This window comes from Palaemon carinicauda, chromosome 31, assembly GCF_036898095.1.
Source record: "Palaemon carinicauda isolate YSFRI2023 chromosome 31, ASM3689809v2, whole genome shotgun sequence".
Taxonomy (NCBI): Eukaryota; Metazoa; Arthropoda; class Malacostraca; order Decapoda; family Palaemonidae; genus Palaemon; species Palaemon carinicauda.
The window spans coordinates 7,503,606-7,523,707 of record NC_090755.1 but is presented as its reverse complement, the minus strand read 5'-3'; the positions used below and the strand labels follow the sequence as shown (position 1 = coordinate 7,523,707).

The following is a 20,102-nucleotide window of genomic DNA, read 5'->3' as shown; positions in this document are numbered from 1 at the left end:
TACCAAACTGATGAGGAATATTGCCAAATTCCTTCACTTGGCAGACATCAGAGCCTCCCTCTATTTGGACGACTGGCTTTTAAGAGCTCCGTCAAGTCGTCGCTGTCTGGAGAATCTCAGATGGACTATGGATCTGACCAAGGAATTGGGCCTCCTGGTCAATATAGAGAAGTCCCAACTCGTCCCATCCCAGACCATTGTCTATCTAGGTATGGAGATTCAGAGTCGAGCTTTTCGGGCTTTTCCGTCGGCCCCAAGGATCAGTCAAGCCCTAGAATGCATCCAGAGCATGCTGAGAAGGAACCGATGTTCAGTCAGGCAGTGGATGAGTCTAACAGGGACACTTTCATCGCTGGCCCAGTTCATCGAGTTAGGGAGACTCCACCTCCGCCCCCTTCAGTATCATCTAGCTGCTCACTGGAGAAAGGACATGACGCTAGAGGCGGTCTCAGTGCCTATTTCCGAAGAGATGAGGTCTACACTGACGTGGTGGAAGAACAGCATTCTTCTCAAGGAAGGTCTACCATTGGCTGTTCAGACCCCCGACCACCGTCTCTTCTCGGACGCATCGGACACGGGCTGGGGTGCGACACTGGACGGACAGGAATGCTCGGGCACGTGGAATCAGGAGCAAAGGACACTTCACATCAACTGCAAGGAGCTTTTGGCAGTTCATCTGGCCTTGATAAACTTCAAGTCCCTCCATCTAAGCAAGGTGGTGGAGGTGAACTCCGACAACACCACAGCCTTGGCGTACATCTCCAAGCAAGGAGGGACTCATTCGAGGAAGTTGTTCGAGATCGCAAGGGACCTCCTCATTTGGTCAAAAGATCGAAAGATTTCGCTGGTAACGAGGTTCATTCAGGGCGACATGAATGTCATTGCAGATCGCCTCAGCCGGAAGGGTCAGGTCATCCCCACAGAGTGGACCCTTCACAAGAATGTTTGCAGCAGACTATGGGCCCTGTGGGGTCAGCCCACCATAGATCTATTCGCTACCTCGATGACCAAGAGGCTCCCGATGTATTGTTCTCCGATTCCAGACCCAGCAGCAGTTCACGTGGATGCCTTTCTTCTGGATTGGTCCCATCTAGACCTGTATGCGTTCCCTCCGTTCAAGATTGTCAACAGGGTACTTCAGAAGTTCGCCTCTCACGAAGGGACACGGTTGACGTTGGTTGCTCCCCTCTGGCCCGCGAGAGAATGGTTCACCGAGGTACTGCAATGGCTAGTGGACGTTCCCAGGACTCTTCCTCTAAGAGTGGACCTTCTGCGTCAGCCGCACGTAAAGAAGGTACACCCAAGCCTCCACGCTCTTCGTCTGACTGCCTTCAGACTATCGAAAGACACTCAAGAGCTAGAGGCTTTTCGAAGGAGGCAGCCAGAGCGATTGCCAGAGCAAGGAGGACATCCACTCTCAGAGTCTATCAGTCAAAATGGGAAGTCTTCCGAAGCTGGTGCAAGGCGAATGCAGTTTCCTCAACCAGTACCTCTGTAACGCAGATAGCTGACTTCCTGTTATATCTAAGGAATGTAAGATCCCTATCAGCTCCTACGATCAAGGGTTACAGAAGCATGTTGGCAGCGGTATTCCGCCACAGAGGCTTAGATCTTTCCACCAACAAAGATCTACAGGACCTCCTTAAGTCTTTTGAGACCTCAAAGGAGCGTCGGTTGACCACACCAGGCTGGAACCTAGACGTGGTTTTAAGGTTCCTGATGTCAGCTAGATTCGAACCGCTTCAATCAGCCTCTTTTAAGGATCTCACATTAAAGACTCTTTTCCTCGTTTGCTTAGCAACAGCTAAAAGAGTCAGTGAGATCCACGCCTTCAGCAGGAACATAGGTTTTACATCTGAAACGGCTACATGTCCCTTGCAGCTCGGTTTTTTGGCTAAAAACGAGCTTCCTTCTCGTCCTTGGCCCAAGTCGTTCGAGATCCCAAGCCTGTCCAACTTGGTGGGGAACGAACTAGAGAGAGTACTTTGCCCAGTAAGAGCTCTTAAGTACTATTTAAGACGTACAAAGCCATTACGAGGACAATCAGAAGCTTTATGGTGTTCTATCAAGAAACCTGCTTTACCGATGTCTAAGAACGCAGTTTCTTACTACATCAGGCTTTTGATTAGAGAGGCCCATTCTCATCTGAAGGAAGAAGACCTTGCTTTGCTGAAGGTAAGGACACATGAAGTTAGGGCTGTCGCTACTTCAGTGGCCTTCAAACAGAACTGTTCTCTGCAGAGTGTTATGGATGCAACCTATTGGAGAAGCAAGTCAGTGTTCGCATCATTTTACCTCAAAGATGTCCAGTCTCTTTACGAGAACTGCTACACCCTGGGACCATTCGTAGCAGCGAGTGCAGTAGTAGGTGAGGGCTCAACCACTACATTCCCATAATCCCATAACCTTTTTTAATCTTTCTCTTGAAATGCTTTTTATTGTTGTTTTTTGGGTTGTACGGAAGGCTAAGAAGCCTTCCGCATCCTGGTTGATTTGGCGGGTGGTCAAATTCTTTCTTGAGAAGCGCCTAGATTAGAGGTTGTGATGAGGTCCTTTAGTATGGGTTGCAGCCCTTCATACTTCAGCACCTAGGAGTCGCTCAGCATCCTAAGAGGATCGCTAGGCTCAGTAAGGAAGACGTACTTAAAAAGGCAGAGTAATGGTTCAAGTCGACTTCCTTACCAGGTACTTATTTATTTTATGTTTGTTATTTTGAATAACTGCTAAAATGAAATACGGGATACTTAGCTTCTAATGTTAACATGTATGCTGGTCTCCACCCACCCCCCTGGGTGTGAATCAGCTACATGATCATCGGGTAAGATTAATATTGAAAAATGTTATTTTCCTTAGTAAAATAAATTTTTGAATATACTTACCCGATGATCATGAATTTAAGGACCCTCCCTTCCTCCCCATAGAGAACCAGTGGACCGAGGAGAAAATTGAGTTCTTGTTGACAAGAAGTACCTGAGTACCTACTCGACAGATGGCGCTGTTGTGTACACCCCCACCTGTATAGCGATCGCTGGCGTATCCCGACCTTAGATTTCTGTCGGGCAACAGAGTTGACAGCTACATGATCATCGGGTAAGTATATTCAAAAATTTATTTTACTAAGGAAAATAACATTTTTAGGTAAGTTAGTAATTTTTACTACCAAATTTTTTTAATGGCTCAGCATATATGCATCATAAACAGATCCAGATTTATTGTATACAGTAATGTAGTATCAGTAAACTCAGGTTTTAAAACCAGTTGTGACTTGTGAATTGTGTAAAGACTAGTCTCCCAACCCACTGCAGTAATGTGATAGAAAAAATAATTACTGGTAGATTCCATGGAAGCTCAACTAAGGGCTTGTTATCTTCTACTTCAGATATATCTTTAACTCCTTGTGCTAAGCTATTTTTTTTTTATTTTGAGTCTTACTGATTCTGTCAGCATAGCCTCTTATAACCTCCAGGATTGATTGGCTCAGAAGCTACATTTTCACATTCTCTTATAAGCAAGATTTGAACTTGCGATAACTTATCAGGATTCTATCTAATGCAATTTTTTTTATCCTTTCAAGTTGTATTTCTCTCTCTTTCCTAGTTCTTCACATAAGAACTTTCTTTGGATAGCTCTTATTCTTCTCTATAATTTCCAAAGATCCTGCAAAATTGGGCATGATTCTCCAGTAATTGACATCAGCAGTAAGTCTTTTCAAGAAAATTCTACTTTGAATATTGCTCCCTTTCTCCTTCATATTAGTATGCCAATTGGTGCTATTAGTGTCTTTACCTCTCATCATGCTTTGTCTGAAAGTATGCTTACAGCACTTGCCACTCTGTGATAGGGCTTTCACTAAGAGTATGGAGGGCATTTTATAATTAAAGGTAGTCCTTTAGTACCTCATGAGCACTACATTTCTTTCAAATCTTCTAACAAGGACAGGTCATCAACAAATGCCTTGCAGTGTTCTAGTGGCTCGAAGCATGAGTCAAGGGATTACTCTCCTAGAACCCACCATAATTACGCTTTAATTATCGCAATAATATTCAGTTGTTTTGTTTCTGTTAACTTCTCTCAGATTATTGCTGCTACTCAGTAGGACTTTTTAACTACAGTAGCTGTTCTGCTTGTGTTGCAAAGTAAAGATAAGTAGGGTCCTTAAATCTACATTAATTCTTTAGGAGATTACACTCGTAGGTACATGGTAGCCCATTGAATTGGAAAACTAAAGGCTACAATGAGCATGGCTCATCAGCTCTCCCTCACAAACCTGAGAAAGCAGTTGATGTCAATACGCATTCTATAAGAACACAACTCGATGTTTGTGTAACCGTCACTAACACCGCTGACTGTGTTTTTGACAAATTCTGGGGCTCAGCCATAACTTTTTCAATGGGATTGTCACTGATTTGTGTGATCAGTGGTTTCAATTAGTGATTTGATTAGTTTTCTATAGCTGTCTTTCAATGTGATCTCTTAAATTTCTTACATAGTGCTTAAAACCTTAGCTACTCCATTACTTTACTGGCTGAATTTCAACATCTGTATGGATCCATTGTATCTAGATTTTCTGAGTATTAATCTTATATGTTTTTTATTTACTGACATTAATATTGTAGAAATATAAAAGGTCTGTTTTATCTCTGATGAATTTAACTATTATGACAGTAGTGAATTACTGTATAGCACACTGACCTAATATAGATTGGTAACCCTGTTGTGTACTATAATTAGATAATATTCTTATGTGAGTATTCACTTACCAAAATTAATTTCCATATTTTTGCAATTTTTTTTAATATTTGAATACTATATTTTTCATTTTCTTTTGCAGCTATTAGTCGGTTCAGAGGATTTTGACATTAGAGTCTTTAAACATGAAGAGATATTATTTGAGATGTCTGAAACTGAAGCAGTGACTGCCTTGTGTCCGATGCAAGGGTCTCGCTTTGGATATGCGCTTGCAAATGGAACTGTTGGTGTATATGATAAGATGTCAAGATGGTGGCGTATTAAGGTATAATATACAGTACAGTATCCGTGCAGTTTTTATTAATGAATTTGTATTTATTTTATCAGGAATACATTAGTTTTATATAACTTATGTGTCAATAGGAAAACCAAATTAACTCAATCCAAAGTTAGAAAAAATCTTCTAATTACCATAGGTTATTGCATGTGCATATAGTTCCCACAGGTTTCCAATAACAAACTTTATAATTCTTTGTGTTCCTGCAAAGCTCTTCACTAATCACAGTATTTTGCAAACTTTCTTAAACTTGTAGAGATTGCTATTTCCATTTCATATTAGTTATTACTCGCACATTCCCTCCATTTTTTCTCATCTTGAACATAGAGGTATTGCAATGTTTTCCCAATGAGAATGTCATTAAGTACGCTCCTCCTTTTTATGTTTGCAGTTCTTTTCAGTGTATTTTCCCGAATGTTTGTAGCTTTTACCCTTTGCTTGTTATCCAACTGCTTGTAATTTTTGGTCTTGGTGTTAAATAGCAACAGATCACTAGCTAGTGCTTTCATCATATATGTGGGTTTTTCTTGCGAGTCCTTACAGAACACAAATCCATGGATCCTTATAATTTTGCCACTTTCACTACCGATTTAGATGTAGTTATGTGTTATTATGAGCTATTTAGGATTTATTACTGATTATTATGAGTTATTACGATGTATTTAAAGCTAAATTCTGTTATTTATAATGAGTTTTCACAGATGTCTGTGAACAAATTGCTGGCATTTCACGAGCTTTTCCTCATTGTTACGAATATAGTGTGGATTGTTACTATAGTATTCATCAAAGTTTTTATGTTTTAGTTACGACCCGTTTAAGTGTTGCTACAAATAGTTATGAATTAGATACGAGTATTTACGATTGAGGGTATACAAATGTTCCTGTATGAAAAATGTGTCATTAACACATTTGATAATAATGTAATTAATTTCCTTTCTACAGTCCAAAAATCAAGCAGTATCCATCTATAGTTATGACCTTGATGGAGATGGTGTAGCAGAACTGATAACTGGATGGAGTAATGGCAAAGTTGATGCTAGAAATGATCGCAGTGGGGAAGTAGTTTTTAAGGTAAGAGGAATATATTTTACATTTAATATACTCACAGTGTATTTATTTTTTATTTCGCAAACATAATCATTAGAAGGATAAATCTTGTCTGGTATAAAAGTTTTTGATACTTGTGTTCCTTTGGAATTTTCCACTTACTATGTGTAAAACTGTTTTATGACTTGAAAGCAAATATAAAAATGTATTATTAGGTTTTACTTCTCCAGTTTACTGTATAGCGGAGATTGCAATTTGTTCCGCAACAAGCCACATTACTTTTACGTAGGCATATGTGCCTCTGCAGAAAATTGTCGGACACCACATAGAAGTAAAAGGAGGTCCTTTTAGTCACAGAATATAGTATATACATGCATGGGTGTACTGGTCCACATAGTTTTGCCTGGAGATTATTTATTTTGCTATGCTTTTTTTTCACTTAGGACATCCATTTTCTCAATCTTTCATGGCACATATGAGTTTAATTCTATTGTTTGTTTGAAGAGTTTTCAATTGTGAGCTCACACTTTTTGAAAGTTTGGTTTTAGCCACCTTTCAGTGGTGATTGGATAGTTTTCTTTAAATTTTTCCAAGTTTATAAAAGCTCCAGTTTTATTGTAGGGATGATGGACTGAGCTTTCTAGCAGTAAGTACTCTTTATTTACTTGTTTTCCATATACAGTTCTGTGTAAGTGTTTGGTAGTTGTTTATTAAGTCATGGTTTTCTTGATGTGTCTGTTTGGTAATTTTTTTATCTTCTTTTTCATGGATTTTATTTGTATGCTCAAGTGGTTTATGGATGTGTACAACAATGGCTTTGTGTTTTTTTATAGTAAGTTTCTATGTTTAAACTTACTTGATTATTAGTTTACAATCTCTACTGCTTTGTCATAATATTGCTGTAGTACAAATATTTAATGTTTATTTGAGCCTGATTCATACTTATTGGATATGTTTTGGCCTTATTTTAATGATTCTGTGGGTAAGCCCCATCTTTGGTTGCTAATCTGGACGGTTTTCATCTTCCGTCCAGTCATTGTTTTTGCAAGACTGTCATTTGAAAGAGGAGTGCCACAGCAGGAAATAATCCATCTATGCTGCTTTGAAAATCCCTAACACCTTCCTGATGATGCTAAAAAGTACTTGCTGAGGAAAAAAATCTAGATATGAAAAATGGGTCTTGTATCCAAGAGCTTTTTTTTGGGGTAAAAAAACATAAGTATAGACTAGTAACTCACTAGCTGTATGTGTAAGCTGGTGGATAACTTTTTAAGTATTAGATTTTTTTCAATATTAATCTTACCCGATGATCATGTAGCTGTCAACTCTGTTGCCCGACAGAAAAATCTAAGGTCGGGATACGCCAGCGATCGCTATACAGGTGGGGGTGTACACAACAGCGCCATCTGTCGAGTAGGTACTCAGGTACTTCTTGTCAACAAGAACTCAATTTTTCCTCTGTCGTGCCACCGGCAAGACCTCCTTGGATACGCTGTTGTTTCTGGAGTTGTTTTTCACGATTTTGGTGATGTATTCGCTCTAGATTTTAGCCTTCGCTATTCAGGAACCTTTATCATTAGCTTATCAAGCATTTTGATTAGATTTGGATTAATTGTTAATGAACTTTGCTAGATTTTGGAATTCCCCCTTGACTATTTCTACAATTCAAGATGTCTGACCATTCTCAAGTCCCCAAGTACAGGCAGTGTAGCGTTAGGGATTGTTCTAGGCGTCTTCCGAAGGCCTCCATAGATCCTCACACCGTTTGTTCCAATTGTAGGGGTAAATCCTGTCAATTGGAAGATCGATGTGAGGAATGCGCTGGGCTTTCGGAATTCGATTTTAACGAATTCCTAAAGAATGCACGTAGGCTAGAGAAGGATAGGATCAGGAGGAGTTCTTCTCGCTCTTTTGATTTTTCCTCTCCCCATGCCCCTCAACCTATTCCTTCCCCTGTAGTGGTGACTCCCGACCCTGCTACTAGTGCTCAACCCTCCATGGCGGACATGATGCGTGCCATTCAAGCTCTTGGTGACAGAGTGGAGTCATTAGCTAATGACCGGAATCAACTTTTGGCAGATGTCAAAGAGTTGAAAGCGCAAAGTGCAGTGGGAAGTGTAGTGAGTGCAAGTGAAGTGAAAAGTGTCAGTGTCAGTGTTGCGCATGAGGGTACATCTGTTCGTGCCAGTCGTCCTCCCAGTCCGGGACCTCTTGCAAGCTCCCAAGCCCAGGGGAGAAGCAATGTCGAAGGACCAAAGGGTTCGACAGGCCTTGATCAGCGTACGGATGTACCCTCAGTGGTTGCGGACGTATCTGTCAGAGATCGTCCCATCCACAAACAGACGAATGAGCCCTATCATTCCTCGTCTGTGGAAGAAGTTTCGAGGGAGAAACGTTGGACCAAGGTCTCACGACCTCTCAAGCGTAAGGTCCCTTCCGAGCGAATCCAACGGCCCAGGTGTAGCCACTGGGTCAGTTCGGACTCGCCGCAGTCTTCCGAAGACTGCACACCTCCCAAGAGAGGTAGAGTGGTTCCGCAGCAGGCAACTACTCCGTCTGTTGCCGCACCAACCACGGTAGATCCTAAGTGGTCCATGCTGCAGACTATGCAGTCTCAGCTTGCTTCCTTTATGCAGGAGTATCGTGCTGAGAAGGTTGACACTGCGCCAGTTAACCTACAACCTGCCACGGTTGTGCGCTCAGCAGATACTGCGGCTGCCTGCTCCCACACTCCACCTGTGAGAGCTCCACCACCGATGCGCAGTCGACCCTGCCAGACCCATGTTCATGCTGCACCCTCCGTTGACATGCGTGAGCTACCGCATCAGCAGTGGGAAGGTGCTGTCGAGCTGCCGTGTTTTGACGCAATGCGGCATGCTCCGCAACCCATGCGGCATGCTCCGCAACCCACGGCAGTCCCTCCCACGCACCAGCACTCCGCTTTTGTTGTTGCCAGCTCGCAGACTGACCAGCAGCGGCATGATGTTGGATCCGCAGCAGCTACGCATGCACCCGTGCTGCCGGATTCAGCCGTTCAGCTTTCTGCTCCACCTTTGCCACTTCCTCCTCAGCTTTCGGATGATGGAGTATCTGATGACGACGAAGCTGCGCATTTGGACGATCCGCACTCCGACTTAGAAGAACCCAAGTCTACGCCTCCCTCCTTAGACTTTAGGAAAGTCCTTGCCCTGTTCAGGGACTTGTATCCGGAACAGTTTGTGTCTGCAACCCCTCGCTCTCCTCCCTCCGAGTTTGCTTTAGGCATGCAGTCAGCAGCTCCTGCCTTCACCAAGCTTGTACTCGCACGCTCATCCAAGAGAGCTTTGAGGGTTATGGGAGAGTGGTTGCAGTCCAAGAAGCAGCTGGGAAAGACTGTTTTCATCTTTCCGCTTACCAAGCTTGCTTCCAAATCTAGCGTCTGGTATGCCACGGGAGAGGAACCCGGCTTGGGAGTTCCTGCCTCTGCCCAGGGTGACTTCTCAAGTCTGGTTGACTCTCCCCGCAGGCTGGCTATGAGACGATCTAAGATTTGCTGGTCCTTTTCTGACATGGATCATCTGTTGAAGGGAGTTTTTCGTGCTTTTGAGATCTTCAACTTCCTCGATTGGTGTTTGGGAGCGTTAAGCAGAAAGACTTCCCCTTCGGATAAGGACTCTGCCATGCTTATCATGTCTAGCATGGACAAAGCCATTCGGGATGGGTCTGGTGAGCTTGCGGCTTCGTACGTGTCGGGGGTGCTTAAGAAGAGAGAACATCTTTGCTCCTTCTTGTCGGCTGGGATCACTCCTTGCCAGAAGTCGGAGTTGTTGTTTGCTCCGCTTTCCAAGTGTCTCTTTCCGGAAGAGCTGATCAAGGGGATGGCTGCCTCGTTGATCCAGAAGGATACCCATGACCTGGTGGCGTCCTCCGCACGTAAGGCCAAAGCTTTACCTTCCGTGCCTAGACCTAGGATGGACACACCAGCGTCTAGGTTCATCCCGCCCTTTCGTGGCAGAACCTCCAGCAGAGGAGGTACCCGTGCCGACAGTCATCGTGGCAAATCGAAGAAGGGTTCCAAGTCCTCAAAAGGCAGAATCTGACTGCCTACCTCTCCAGACAGCAGTGGGAGCCAGGCTCAAGAACTTCTGGCAAGCTTGGGAGAACAGAGGTGCAGACGCTCAGTCTGTGAAGTTGCTAAGGGAGGGGTACAGAATTCCGTTCTGCCGCAGTCCCCCTCTAGCAACTTCTCCCATCAACCTCTCTCCCAACTACAAGGAGAAGGACAAGAGGCTAGCGTTGCAACAAGAGGTGTCGCTCTTGCTACAAAAGGGAGCGGTAGTCATAGTCCGGGACCATCAATCCCCGGGCTTCTACAACCGTCTCTTCCTGGTAGCGAAGAAGACAGGAGGTTGGAGACCGGTGCTGGACGTCAGTGCTCTCAATGCTTTTGTCACCAAGCAGACGTTCACAATGGAGACGACGAAGTCGGTCCTAGCAGCGGTCAGGAAGGAAGACTGGATGGTCTCGTTAGACCTGAAAGACGCATACTTTCATGTCCCCGTCCATCCAGACTCCCAACCTTTCCTAAGGTTCGTCTTTGGAAAGGTCGTGTACCAGTTCCAAGCCCTGTGCTTTGGCCTAAGCACGGCACCTCTTGTGTTTACCAAACTGATGAGGAATGTTGCCAAATTCCTTCACTTGGCAGACATCAGAGCCTCCCTCTATTTAGACGACTGGCTTTTAAGAGCTTCGTCAAGTCGTCGCTGTCTGGAGAATCTCAGATGGACTATGGATATGACCAAGGAATTGGGTCTCCTGGTCAATTTAGAGAAGTCCCAACTCGTCCCATCCCAAACCATTGTCTATCTAGGTATGGAGATTCAGAGTCGAGCTTTTCGGGCTTTTCCGTCGGCCCCCAGGATCAGTCAAGCCCTAGAATGCATCCAGAGCATGCTGAGAAGGAACCGATGTTCAGTCAGGCAGTGGATGAGTCTAACAGGGACACTTTCATCGCTGGCCCAGTTCATCGAGTTAGGGAGACTCCACCTCCGCCCCCTTCAGTATCATCTAGCTGCTCACTGAAGAAAGGACATGACGCTAGAGGCGGTCTCTGTGCCTATTTCCGAAGAGATGAGGTCTACACTGACGTGGTGGAAGAACAGCATTCTTCTCAAGGAAGGTCTACCATTGGCTGTTCAGACCCCCGACCACCGTCTCTTCTCGGACGCATCGGACACGGGCTGGGGTGCGACACTGGACGGACAGGAATGCTCGGGCACGTGGAATCAGGAGCAAAGAACACTTCACATCAACTGCAAGGAGCTATTGGCAGTTCATCTGGCCTTGATAAACTTCAAGTCCCTCCATCTAAGCAAGGTGGTGGAGGTGAACTCCGACAACACCACAGCCTTGGCGTACATCTCCAAGCAAGGAGGGACTCATTCGAGGAAGTTGTTCGAGATCGCAAGGGACCTCCTCACTTGGTCAAAAGATCGAAAGATTTCGCTGGTAACGAGGTTCATTCAGGGCGACATGAATGTCATGGCAGATCGCCTCAGCCGGAAGGGTCAGGTCATCCCCACAGAGTGGACCCTTCACAAGAATGTTTGCAGCAGACTATGGACCCTGTGGGGTCAGCCCACCATAGATCTATTCGCTACCTCGATGACCAAGAGGCTCCCGATGTATTGTTCTCCGATTCCAGACCCAGCAGCAGTTCACGTGGATGCCTTTCTTCTGGATTGGTCCCATCTAGACCTGTATGCGTTCCCTCCGTTCAAGATTGTCAACAGGGTACTACAGAAGTTCGCCTCTCACGAAGGGACACGGTTGACGTTGGTTGCTCCCCTCTGGCCCGCGAGAGAATGGTTCACCGAGGTACTGCAATGGCTAGTGGACATTCCCAGGACTCTTCCTCTAAGAGTGGACCTTCTGCGTCAGCCGCACGTAAAGAAGGTACACCCAAGCCTCCACGCTCTTCGTCTGACTGCCTTCAGACTATCGAAAGACTCTCAAGAGCTAGAGGCTTTTCGAAGGAGGCAGCCAGAGCGATTGCCAGAGCAAGGAGGACATCCACTCTCAGAGTCTATCAGTCAAAATGGGAAGTCTTCCGAAGCTGGTGCAAGGCGAATGCAGTTTCCTCAACCAGTACCTCTGTAACGCAGATAGCTGACTTCCTTTTACATCTAAGGAATGTAAGATCCCTATCAGCTCCTACGATCAAAGGTTACAGAAGCATGTTGGCAGCGGTCTTCCGCCACAGAGGCTTAGATCTTTCCACCAACAAAGATCTACAGGACCTCCTTAAGTCTTTTGAGACCTCAAAGGAGCGTCGGTTGACCACACCAGGCTGGAACCTAGACGTGGTTTTAAGGTTCCTGATGTCAGCAAGGTTCGAACCGCTTCAATCAGCCTCTTTTAAGGATCTCACATTAAAGACTCTTTTCCTCGTTTGCTTAGCAACAGCTAAAAGAGTCAGTGAGATTCACGCCTTCAGCAGGAACATAGGTTTTACATCTGAAACGGCTACATGTTCCTTGCAGCTTGGTTTTTTAGCTAAAAACGAGCTTCCTTCTCGTCCTTGGCCCAAGTCGTTCGAGATCCCAAGCCTGTCCAACTTGGTGGGGAACGAACTAGAGAGAGTACTTTGCCCAGTAAGAGCTCTTAAGTACTATTTAAGACGTACAAAGCCATTACGAGGACAATCAGAAGCTTTATGGTGTTCTATCAAGAAACCTGCTTTACCGATGTCTAAGAACGCAGTTTCTTATTACATCAGGCTTTTGATTAGAGAGGCCCATTCTCATCTGAAGGAAGAAGACCTTGCTTTGCTGAAGGTAAGGACACATGAAGTTAGGGCTGTCGCTACTTCAGTGGCCTTCAAACAGAACCGTTCTCTGCAGAGTGTTATGGATGCAACCTATTGGAGAAGCAAGTCAGTGTTCGCATCATTTTACCTCAAAGATGTCCAGTCTCTTTACGAGAACTGCTACACCCTGGGACCATTCGTAGCAGCGAGTGCAGTAGTAGGTGAGGGCTCAACCACTACATTCCCATAATCCCATAACCTTTTTTAATCTTTCTCTTGAAATGCTTTTTATTGTTGTTTTTTTGGGTTGTACGGAAGGCTAAGAAGCCTTCCGCATCCTGGTTGATTTGGCGGGTGGTCAAATTCTTTCTTGAGAAGCGCCTAGATTAGAGGTTGTGGTGAGGTCCTTTAGTATGGGTTGCAGCCCTTCATACTTCAGCACCTAGGAGTCGCTCAGCATCCTAAGAGGATCGCTAGGCTCAGTAAGGAAGACGTACTTAAAAAGGCAGAGTAATGGTTCAAGTCGACTTCCTTACCAGGTACTTAATTATTTTATGTTTGTTATTTTGAATAACTGCTAAAATGAAATACGGGATACTTAGCTTCTAATGTTAACATGTATGCTGGTCTCCACCCACCCCCCTGGGTGTGAATCAGCTACATGATCATCGGGTAAGATTAATATTGAAAAATGTTATTTTCCTTAGTAAAATAAATTTTTGAATATACTTACCCGATGATCATGAATTTAAGGACCCTCCCTTCCTCCCCATAGAGAACCAGTGGACCGAGGAGAAAATTGAGTTCTTGTTGACAAGAAGTACCTGAGTACCTACTCGACAGATGGCGCTGTTGTGTACACCCCCACCTGTATAGCGATCGCTGGCGTATCCCGACCTTAGATTTTTCTGTCGGGCAACAGAGTTGACAGCTACATGATCATCGGGTAAGTATATTCAAAAATTTATTTTACTAAGGAAAATAACATATTTGGTACATTGATACCAAGGGATTGATATCTCCATAATAATTTGGTTTCTGAAAAGCTCTCCATTCTCAATCCTTTTTTGGGACTAGCCAACCAAAAGAAGCAAAGATTTGCCAAAAAGTACCAAACTCTCTATGTATTTTTTTTAAGGAAGCACATGACACCACCTATAGATATGGCATTATCAATTTCCCACTCAATTGTGCAATTATATTGAACATTTTTAATTGTTCACTTTTTGCTGATGACCTTGCAATATATTGTACAAGCTGTGATGTCACTTTTGCTTGTCAATATTCACAAAGGTCAATCAATGCAGCTATCAGATGGATTAATAATGAAGGTTTCAATGCTTTCCCTTACATAATAGGTTTCTGTGAAATTTACTAGATGTGAGCAAATGATGATCTGAATTATTACTACAAAAGTACAGTAGTCCTTATTCCTTATGAAAAGGAAGTAAAATGTCTCTAAAAACTATTCTTGTCTTCAGTTGGGTGGCTGGTAAGAAATACTTTCTAAGACATTATGTTTCATTGTTATGATGAAAAATGGACTATAGCTATTTTATTCTCGAACCTGTAAAACTGAGTTGAAGGTTAAAGGAATTCTTTGTTGTTCAAAATATGCAATTGGGAATAGGCTGATGGGCTTTTTAAACCTTGTTAGTTGAAAGCCTATACTATAGAGAGATACTGATCATATTAAGTACCCTTCTGTTTTTCCTGCAACAAAAGTCTAAAGTGCTCCCAAAAATATAATCAGTAGATCATCTTCCAAACACTCTGTGGCTTGTACAAGAAGCCTCTTTATGTGACAAGTCATTTGATAAAAGGAATCTGACTGAAGAGAAGGTCAGATCAAATTCTTACTGCACTCTAGGAAACATGAACTCAACCAAATAACAAACAGATAAGTCAGAGTAAAATATTGGTGGTTTGGTTGAGTTATCCACAAAAATAATGATATTTACCTCCAATATTTCCGACTTTTGCATCTGTATTTATCGAAAAATTGACAGTCATAGTTTTTGATAGCATTGGATGAGAGTATATTCTGTAATATACTCCAATGGACTCCTGCAATATCTTTGAAGCCATTAAATATTAAGCAAAATGCAATAGATAGAAATAATGTACTGATATGGTCAACCCCCATAAATTGCTCTATTGTACATATTTATTTGATAATTCAAATTTATGTATTTTTTTAATTTCAGGATAATTTCAAGTCTACAATTGCGGGCATTGTGCAGGGTGATTATCGCATGGATGGAAAGAATCAACTTATTTGTTGTTCTACTGATGGAGAAGGCTAGTATTTCTAGGTAGACATGTTAAATTAGACCTCTTAGTAATAGAATTTTGGCTAAGCCAGACCATATAATATGCAGGAATATACATATAAAATTCTAACTTTGAATGGCAAAATAATCATAGGTGCTGGATGATGTTGCAGTAAAATATTATTTTACACAGGATCCCTTAATTGTTAAATTGATTATCATACATTAATGTTTTTCAATATTAAACTTACCCGATGATCATGTAGCTGTCAACTCTGTTGCCCGACAGAAATCTACGGTCGGGATACGCCAGCGATCGCTATACAGGTGGGGGTGTACACAACAGCGCCATCTGTGGTCAGGTACTCCAGTACTTCTTGTCAACAAGACCTCAATTTTTCCTCTGTCGTGCCACCGGCTAGACCTACTTGGATACGCTGTTGATTCTGGAGTTATTGTTCACGATTTGGTGATGTATTTGCTCTAGAGTTTAGCTTTCGCTATTCAGGAAGCTTTATCATTAGCTTAGCTAGCTTTTGGAATTAATTTGATTTAATTATGGTGACGAAGAGAGTATGAACTCTCTTTCACTTTTAAATGGCCGACCCTTCCCTTAGACGGAAGTGTTGGTGTCGAAGAGAGTATAGACTCTCTTTCTTAATTTTGCTTATCAAAGTTATAGATTTATTTTATATCTCTCCGCCTTTTATAGGCCTCTTCGATTAACTTCCTTTTATTATAAACTTATAAAAATTAATTTTTATGTTTGTTTATATGCGACCTTTCCTAATAGTAGGCGGTCATTACTTGGAACCGAAGTTAATTAACATTGAGCCCGTCATTTCGTTTTTCCTGTTAAGATTTTATGCTATTTTAATTTTAATGTTTTTGAAAGAATTTCTTTGATAGTCTCGTACTGTTTTTCAAAGTTGAACTAACGTTTTGTTTTGTCTCCGCAGTTGTTGACGTTCAGAACGTTCAACTTGCGCTCTATCGTTACGATAGAGAGAGAGTATTCACGGTTTCACGTTGCAGTAAGAGTAAACCGATTCTAGCGTTTTGTTCATTCTTTCTTAGCTTAAATGGTTTTAATTCTAATAAAGGAACTTTTTATTTGGGAAATCTTTCAGTTTTTTCCTTTAACAAATAATATGTTTTAACGAGATATATAATTGGGCTCTTCTCTCAGGTTCTAAGTCAAGAGAGAGAGAGAGAGAGATAGAGACGGAGGGAGAGAGAGGAGGATAAACGTTTCGTTCAAGCGGGTAACGTTGTTATCGTTTTTGCTCTTCTCCCTAGTCTCTTTAGGGGAAGAAGGTAAAACGTTTCTAGAGTTTTATTCTTGTTCCCAGTCTTTATGCGGTGAGAGATTTTAAACGTAGTTTATTTGATCTAGTGTTTAGTCTCTGTTCCAGCCACTGAATTCTTTATCTTTCATTATGTTTTTCTGTTACATTGTAATACTGTTTTCGCAATTACTAACTTTTAATGAAGGATAGGATTGCGTGTTTCAGGTACAAACCACTTAAAGTTTCGAGTTCAGTGAAATAAGTGCAAACAGAAAATCAAAAGTGATAAAGTGATAAGCGCAAAGTGTTACAGTGTTGCGTTCGAGGGTTCGTCTGTTCGTGCCAGTTGTTCGCCTAGTCTGGACCTCTTACAAGCTCCCAACCAGGGGAGAAGTAATGTCGAAGGACTTATGGGTTCATCAGGCCTTGATCGACGAACAGACGTTTCCCTCCGTGGTTTCGGGTGTATCCACTCACGTTGCAGACGTGATCACCCCACCCACACAAAGACGAGAGAGCCCATTTATTCCTCGTCTGCGGAAGAGGTTTCTCGCAGAAACCATGGACCAAATCTTGCAGCTTTTAAGTGCAAGTCGGTCCCTTCCGCGCAAGTCCAACGGCCTAGGTGTAGCCACTGGGTCAGTTCGGACTTGCTGCAGTACGACAACTGCACACCTCCCAGAGAGGCAAGGTGGTACCGCAACAGGCAGTAACTCCGTCTGTTGCCGCACCAGCTGTTTTAGACCCTCAGTCACAACGGACAGTAGCTCCGTTTGTTGTTGTCTTTCATAGACCCTAGTGGTCCATGCTGCAGAATATACAGTCTCAGCTTGCTCCTTCATACAGGAGTATCATGCTGGAAGGTTGACAATGCAGCCTGTTAACCTACAACCCGCCGAGGTTGTGCGCTCAGCAGATACTGCGGCTGCCTGCTCCCACCCTCCACCTGTGAGAGCTCCACCTCCGATGCGCAGTCCACCTTGCCAGACGCATGTTCTTGCTGCGCCTCCTGCTTTCATGCGTGAGCTGCTGCATCGGGAGTTGCCGGGTTCCAGCACTATGAGGAGCCTCATGCTATGCGGCAACCTCCTCAACCCATGAGGCAGGAGCCTCATGTGAGGCAGGAGCCTCATGCTATGCGGCAACCTCCTCAACCCATGAGGCAGGAGCCTCATGCTATGCGGCATCCTCCTCAACCCATGAGGCAGGAGCCTCATGCTATGCGGCATCCTCCTCAACCCATGAGGCAGGAGCCTCATGCTATGAGGAGCCTCATGCTATGCGGCATCCTCCTCAACCCATGAGGCAGGAGCCTCATGCTATGCGGCAACCTCCTCAAATGCGGCATCCTCCTCAACCCATGAGGCAGGAGCCTCATGCTATGAGGAGCCTCATGCTATGCGGCATCCTCCTCAACCCATGAGGCAGGAGCCTCATGCTATGCGGCAACCTCCTCAACCCATGAGGCAGGAGCCTCATGCTATGCGGCATCCTTCTCAACCCAGCATGAGCCTCATACTATGCAGCATGAGCCTCATCCCATGCAGCATGAGCCTCATCCCATGCAGCATAAGCCGCATGCCATGCAACATGCTCTGCATACCTTACAGCATGCTCTACATACAGCATGCTCTGCATTCCTTACAGCATGCTCTGCATACCTTACAGCATACAACATGCTCTGCATTCCTTACAGCATGCTCTGCATACAGCATGCTCTGCATACCTTACAGCATGCTCTGCATACCTTACAGCATGCTCTGCATACCTTACCGCATGCTCCTCAATCACACATCTTTGGTTGTTGCCAACTCACAAGACTGTCAAGCAGTTTCATAACGTTGCCTTCTGGTCTGCTGCTTTTGCACCAGTGAAACCCTCACTGAGAGAACTTAGCTTTTCTCGGATATGGTTCCTGTAGATGAGAAAGTGCTATTCTCCCTCCTTCTGATATTCCCTTGAGGACTCTGTCATTTGGAGAGGAGCCTTAAGCTGCTTAGCCTCCTATGGACTTTTATTTAAGCATAACATGCTTCCAGGGAGGGTAATGGTTCCACTTCAGTCGCTAACCCCGTCTGTTGCCACACCTGCTCCCATAGACCTTGAGCTTTGTTGCAAGACATGCAGTCCAAGCTTAGTCCTTGTTAGAGGATTTTTGTTTACGGAGTCAGTGTGTCACTGGGAAGACGTTCAACAACCAGCAGAGGTGACTTGTTGTGACGCAGTGCGGCAACCTCAGCAACCCGATAAGGAGTTGTCTGTACTACCCAGACAGTCTAGACAGTTTCGGGTTGTCGCTGTACTTCCTCGCTTCCCCATGGTTGACAGTTCACAGACTGTGCAGCAGTACCATGATCTTGTGTCCGGCTCCGTCAGACGACTGGCTTTTAAGAGCTCCCACAAGTCGTCGCTGTCTGGAGAATCTCAGATGGACTATGGATCTGACCAAGGAACTGGGCCTCCTGGTCAATTTAGAGGAGTCCCAGCTCGTCCCATCCCAGACCATTGTCTACCTGGGTATGGAGCTTCAGAGTCGAGCTTTTCGGGCTTTTCCGTCGGCCCCAAGGATCTACCAAGCCCTAGAATGCATCCAGAGCATGCTGAGAAGGAACCGATGCTCAGTCAGGTAGTGGATGAGTCTAACAGGGACACTTTCATCGCTGGCCCTGTTCATCGAGTTAGGGAGACTCCACCTCCGCCCCCTTCAGTATCATCTAGCTGCTCACTGGATAAAGGACATGACGCTAGAGACGGTCTCAGTTCCTGTTTCCGAAGAGATGAGGTCTACTCTAACGTGGTGAAAGAACAGCTTTCTTCTCAAGGAAGGTCTACCTTTGGCTGTTCAGAAACCCGACCGCCGTCTCTTCTCGGACGCATTAGACACGGGCTGGGGTGCGACTTTGGACGGACAGGAATGCTTGGGAACATGGAATCAGGAGCAAAGGACACTTCACATCAATTGCAAGGAGCTGTTGGCGGTTCATCTGGCCTTGATAAACTTCAAGTCCCTCCAGCTTAACAAGGTGGTGGAGGTGGACTCCGACAACACCACAGCCTTGGCTTACATCTCCAAGCAGGGAGGGACTCATTCGAGGAAGTTGTTCTAGATCGCAAGGGACCTCCTCATCTGGTCAAAAGATCGAAAGCTCACGCTGGTAACGAGGTTCATTCAGGGCGATATGAATGTCATGGCAGATCGCCTCAGCCGGAAGGGTCAGGTCATCCCCACAAAGTGGACCCTTCACAAGAATGTTTGCAGCAGACTTTGGGCCCTGTGGGGTCAGCCAACCATAGATCTGTTCGCTACCTCGATAACCTAGAGGCTCCCGTTGTATTGTTCTCCGATTCCAGACCCAGCAGCAGTTCACGTGGATGCTTTTCTGCTGGATTGGTCCCATCTCGACCTGTATGCATTCCCGCCGTTCAAGATTGTCAACAGGGTACTTCAGAAGTTCGCCTCTCGCAAAGGGACACGGCTGACGTTGGTTGCTCCCCTCTGGCCCGCGAGAGAATGGTTCATAGAGGTACTGCAATGGCTGGTCGACATTCCCAGGACTCTTCCTCTAGGAGTGGACCTTCTACGTCAACCTCACGTAAAGAAGGTACACCCAAACCTCCACGCTCTTCGTCTGACTGCCTTCAGACTATCGAAAGACTCTCAAGAGCTAGAGGCTTTTCGA

General features: G+C 44.4%; 1 protein-coding gene across 1 annotated transcript in view; it reads left to right on the top strand.

Annotated features, from left to right (window-relative positions):
* Window positions 1–20,102, top strand: part of LOC137624247 (Bardet-Biedl syndrome 2 protein homolog) — a 110,182-nt gene that overhangs the window by 22,782 nt on the left and 67,298 nt on the right. The window contains exons 5-7 of the mRNA XM_068354759.1: window positions 4,832–5,014; window positions 5,969–6,097; window positions 15,068–15,161. Of these exons, the coding sequence (XP_068210860.1) occupies window positions 4,832–5,014; window positions 5,969–6,097; window positions 15,068–15,161 (406 nt within the window). The remainder of the gene's footprint in view (window positions 1–4,831; window positions 5,015–5,968; window positions 6,098–15,067; window positions 15,162–20,102) is intronic.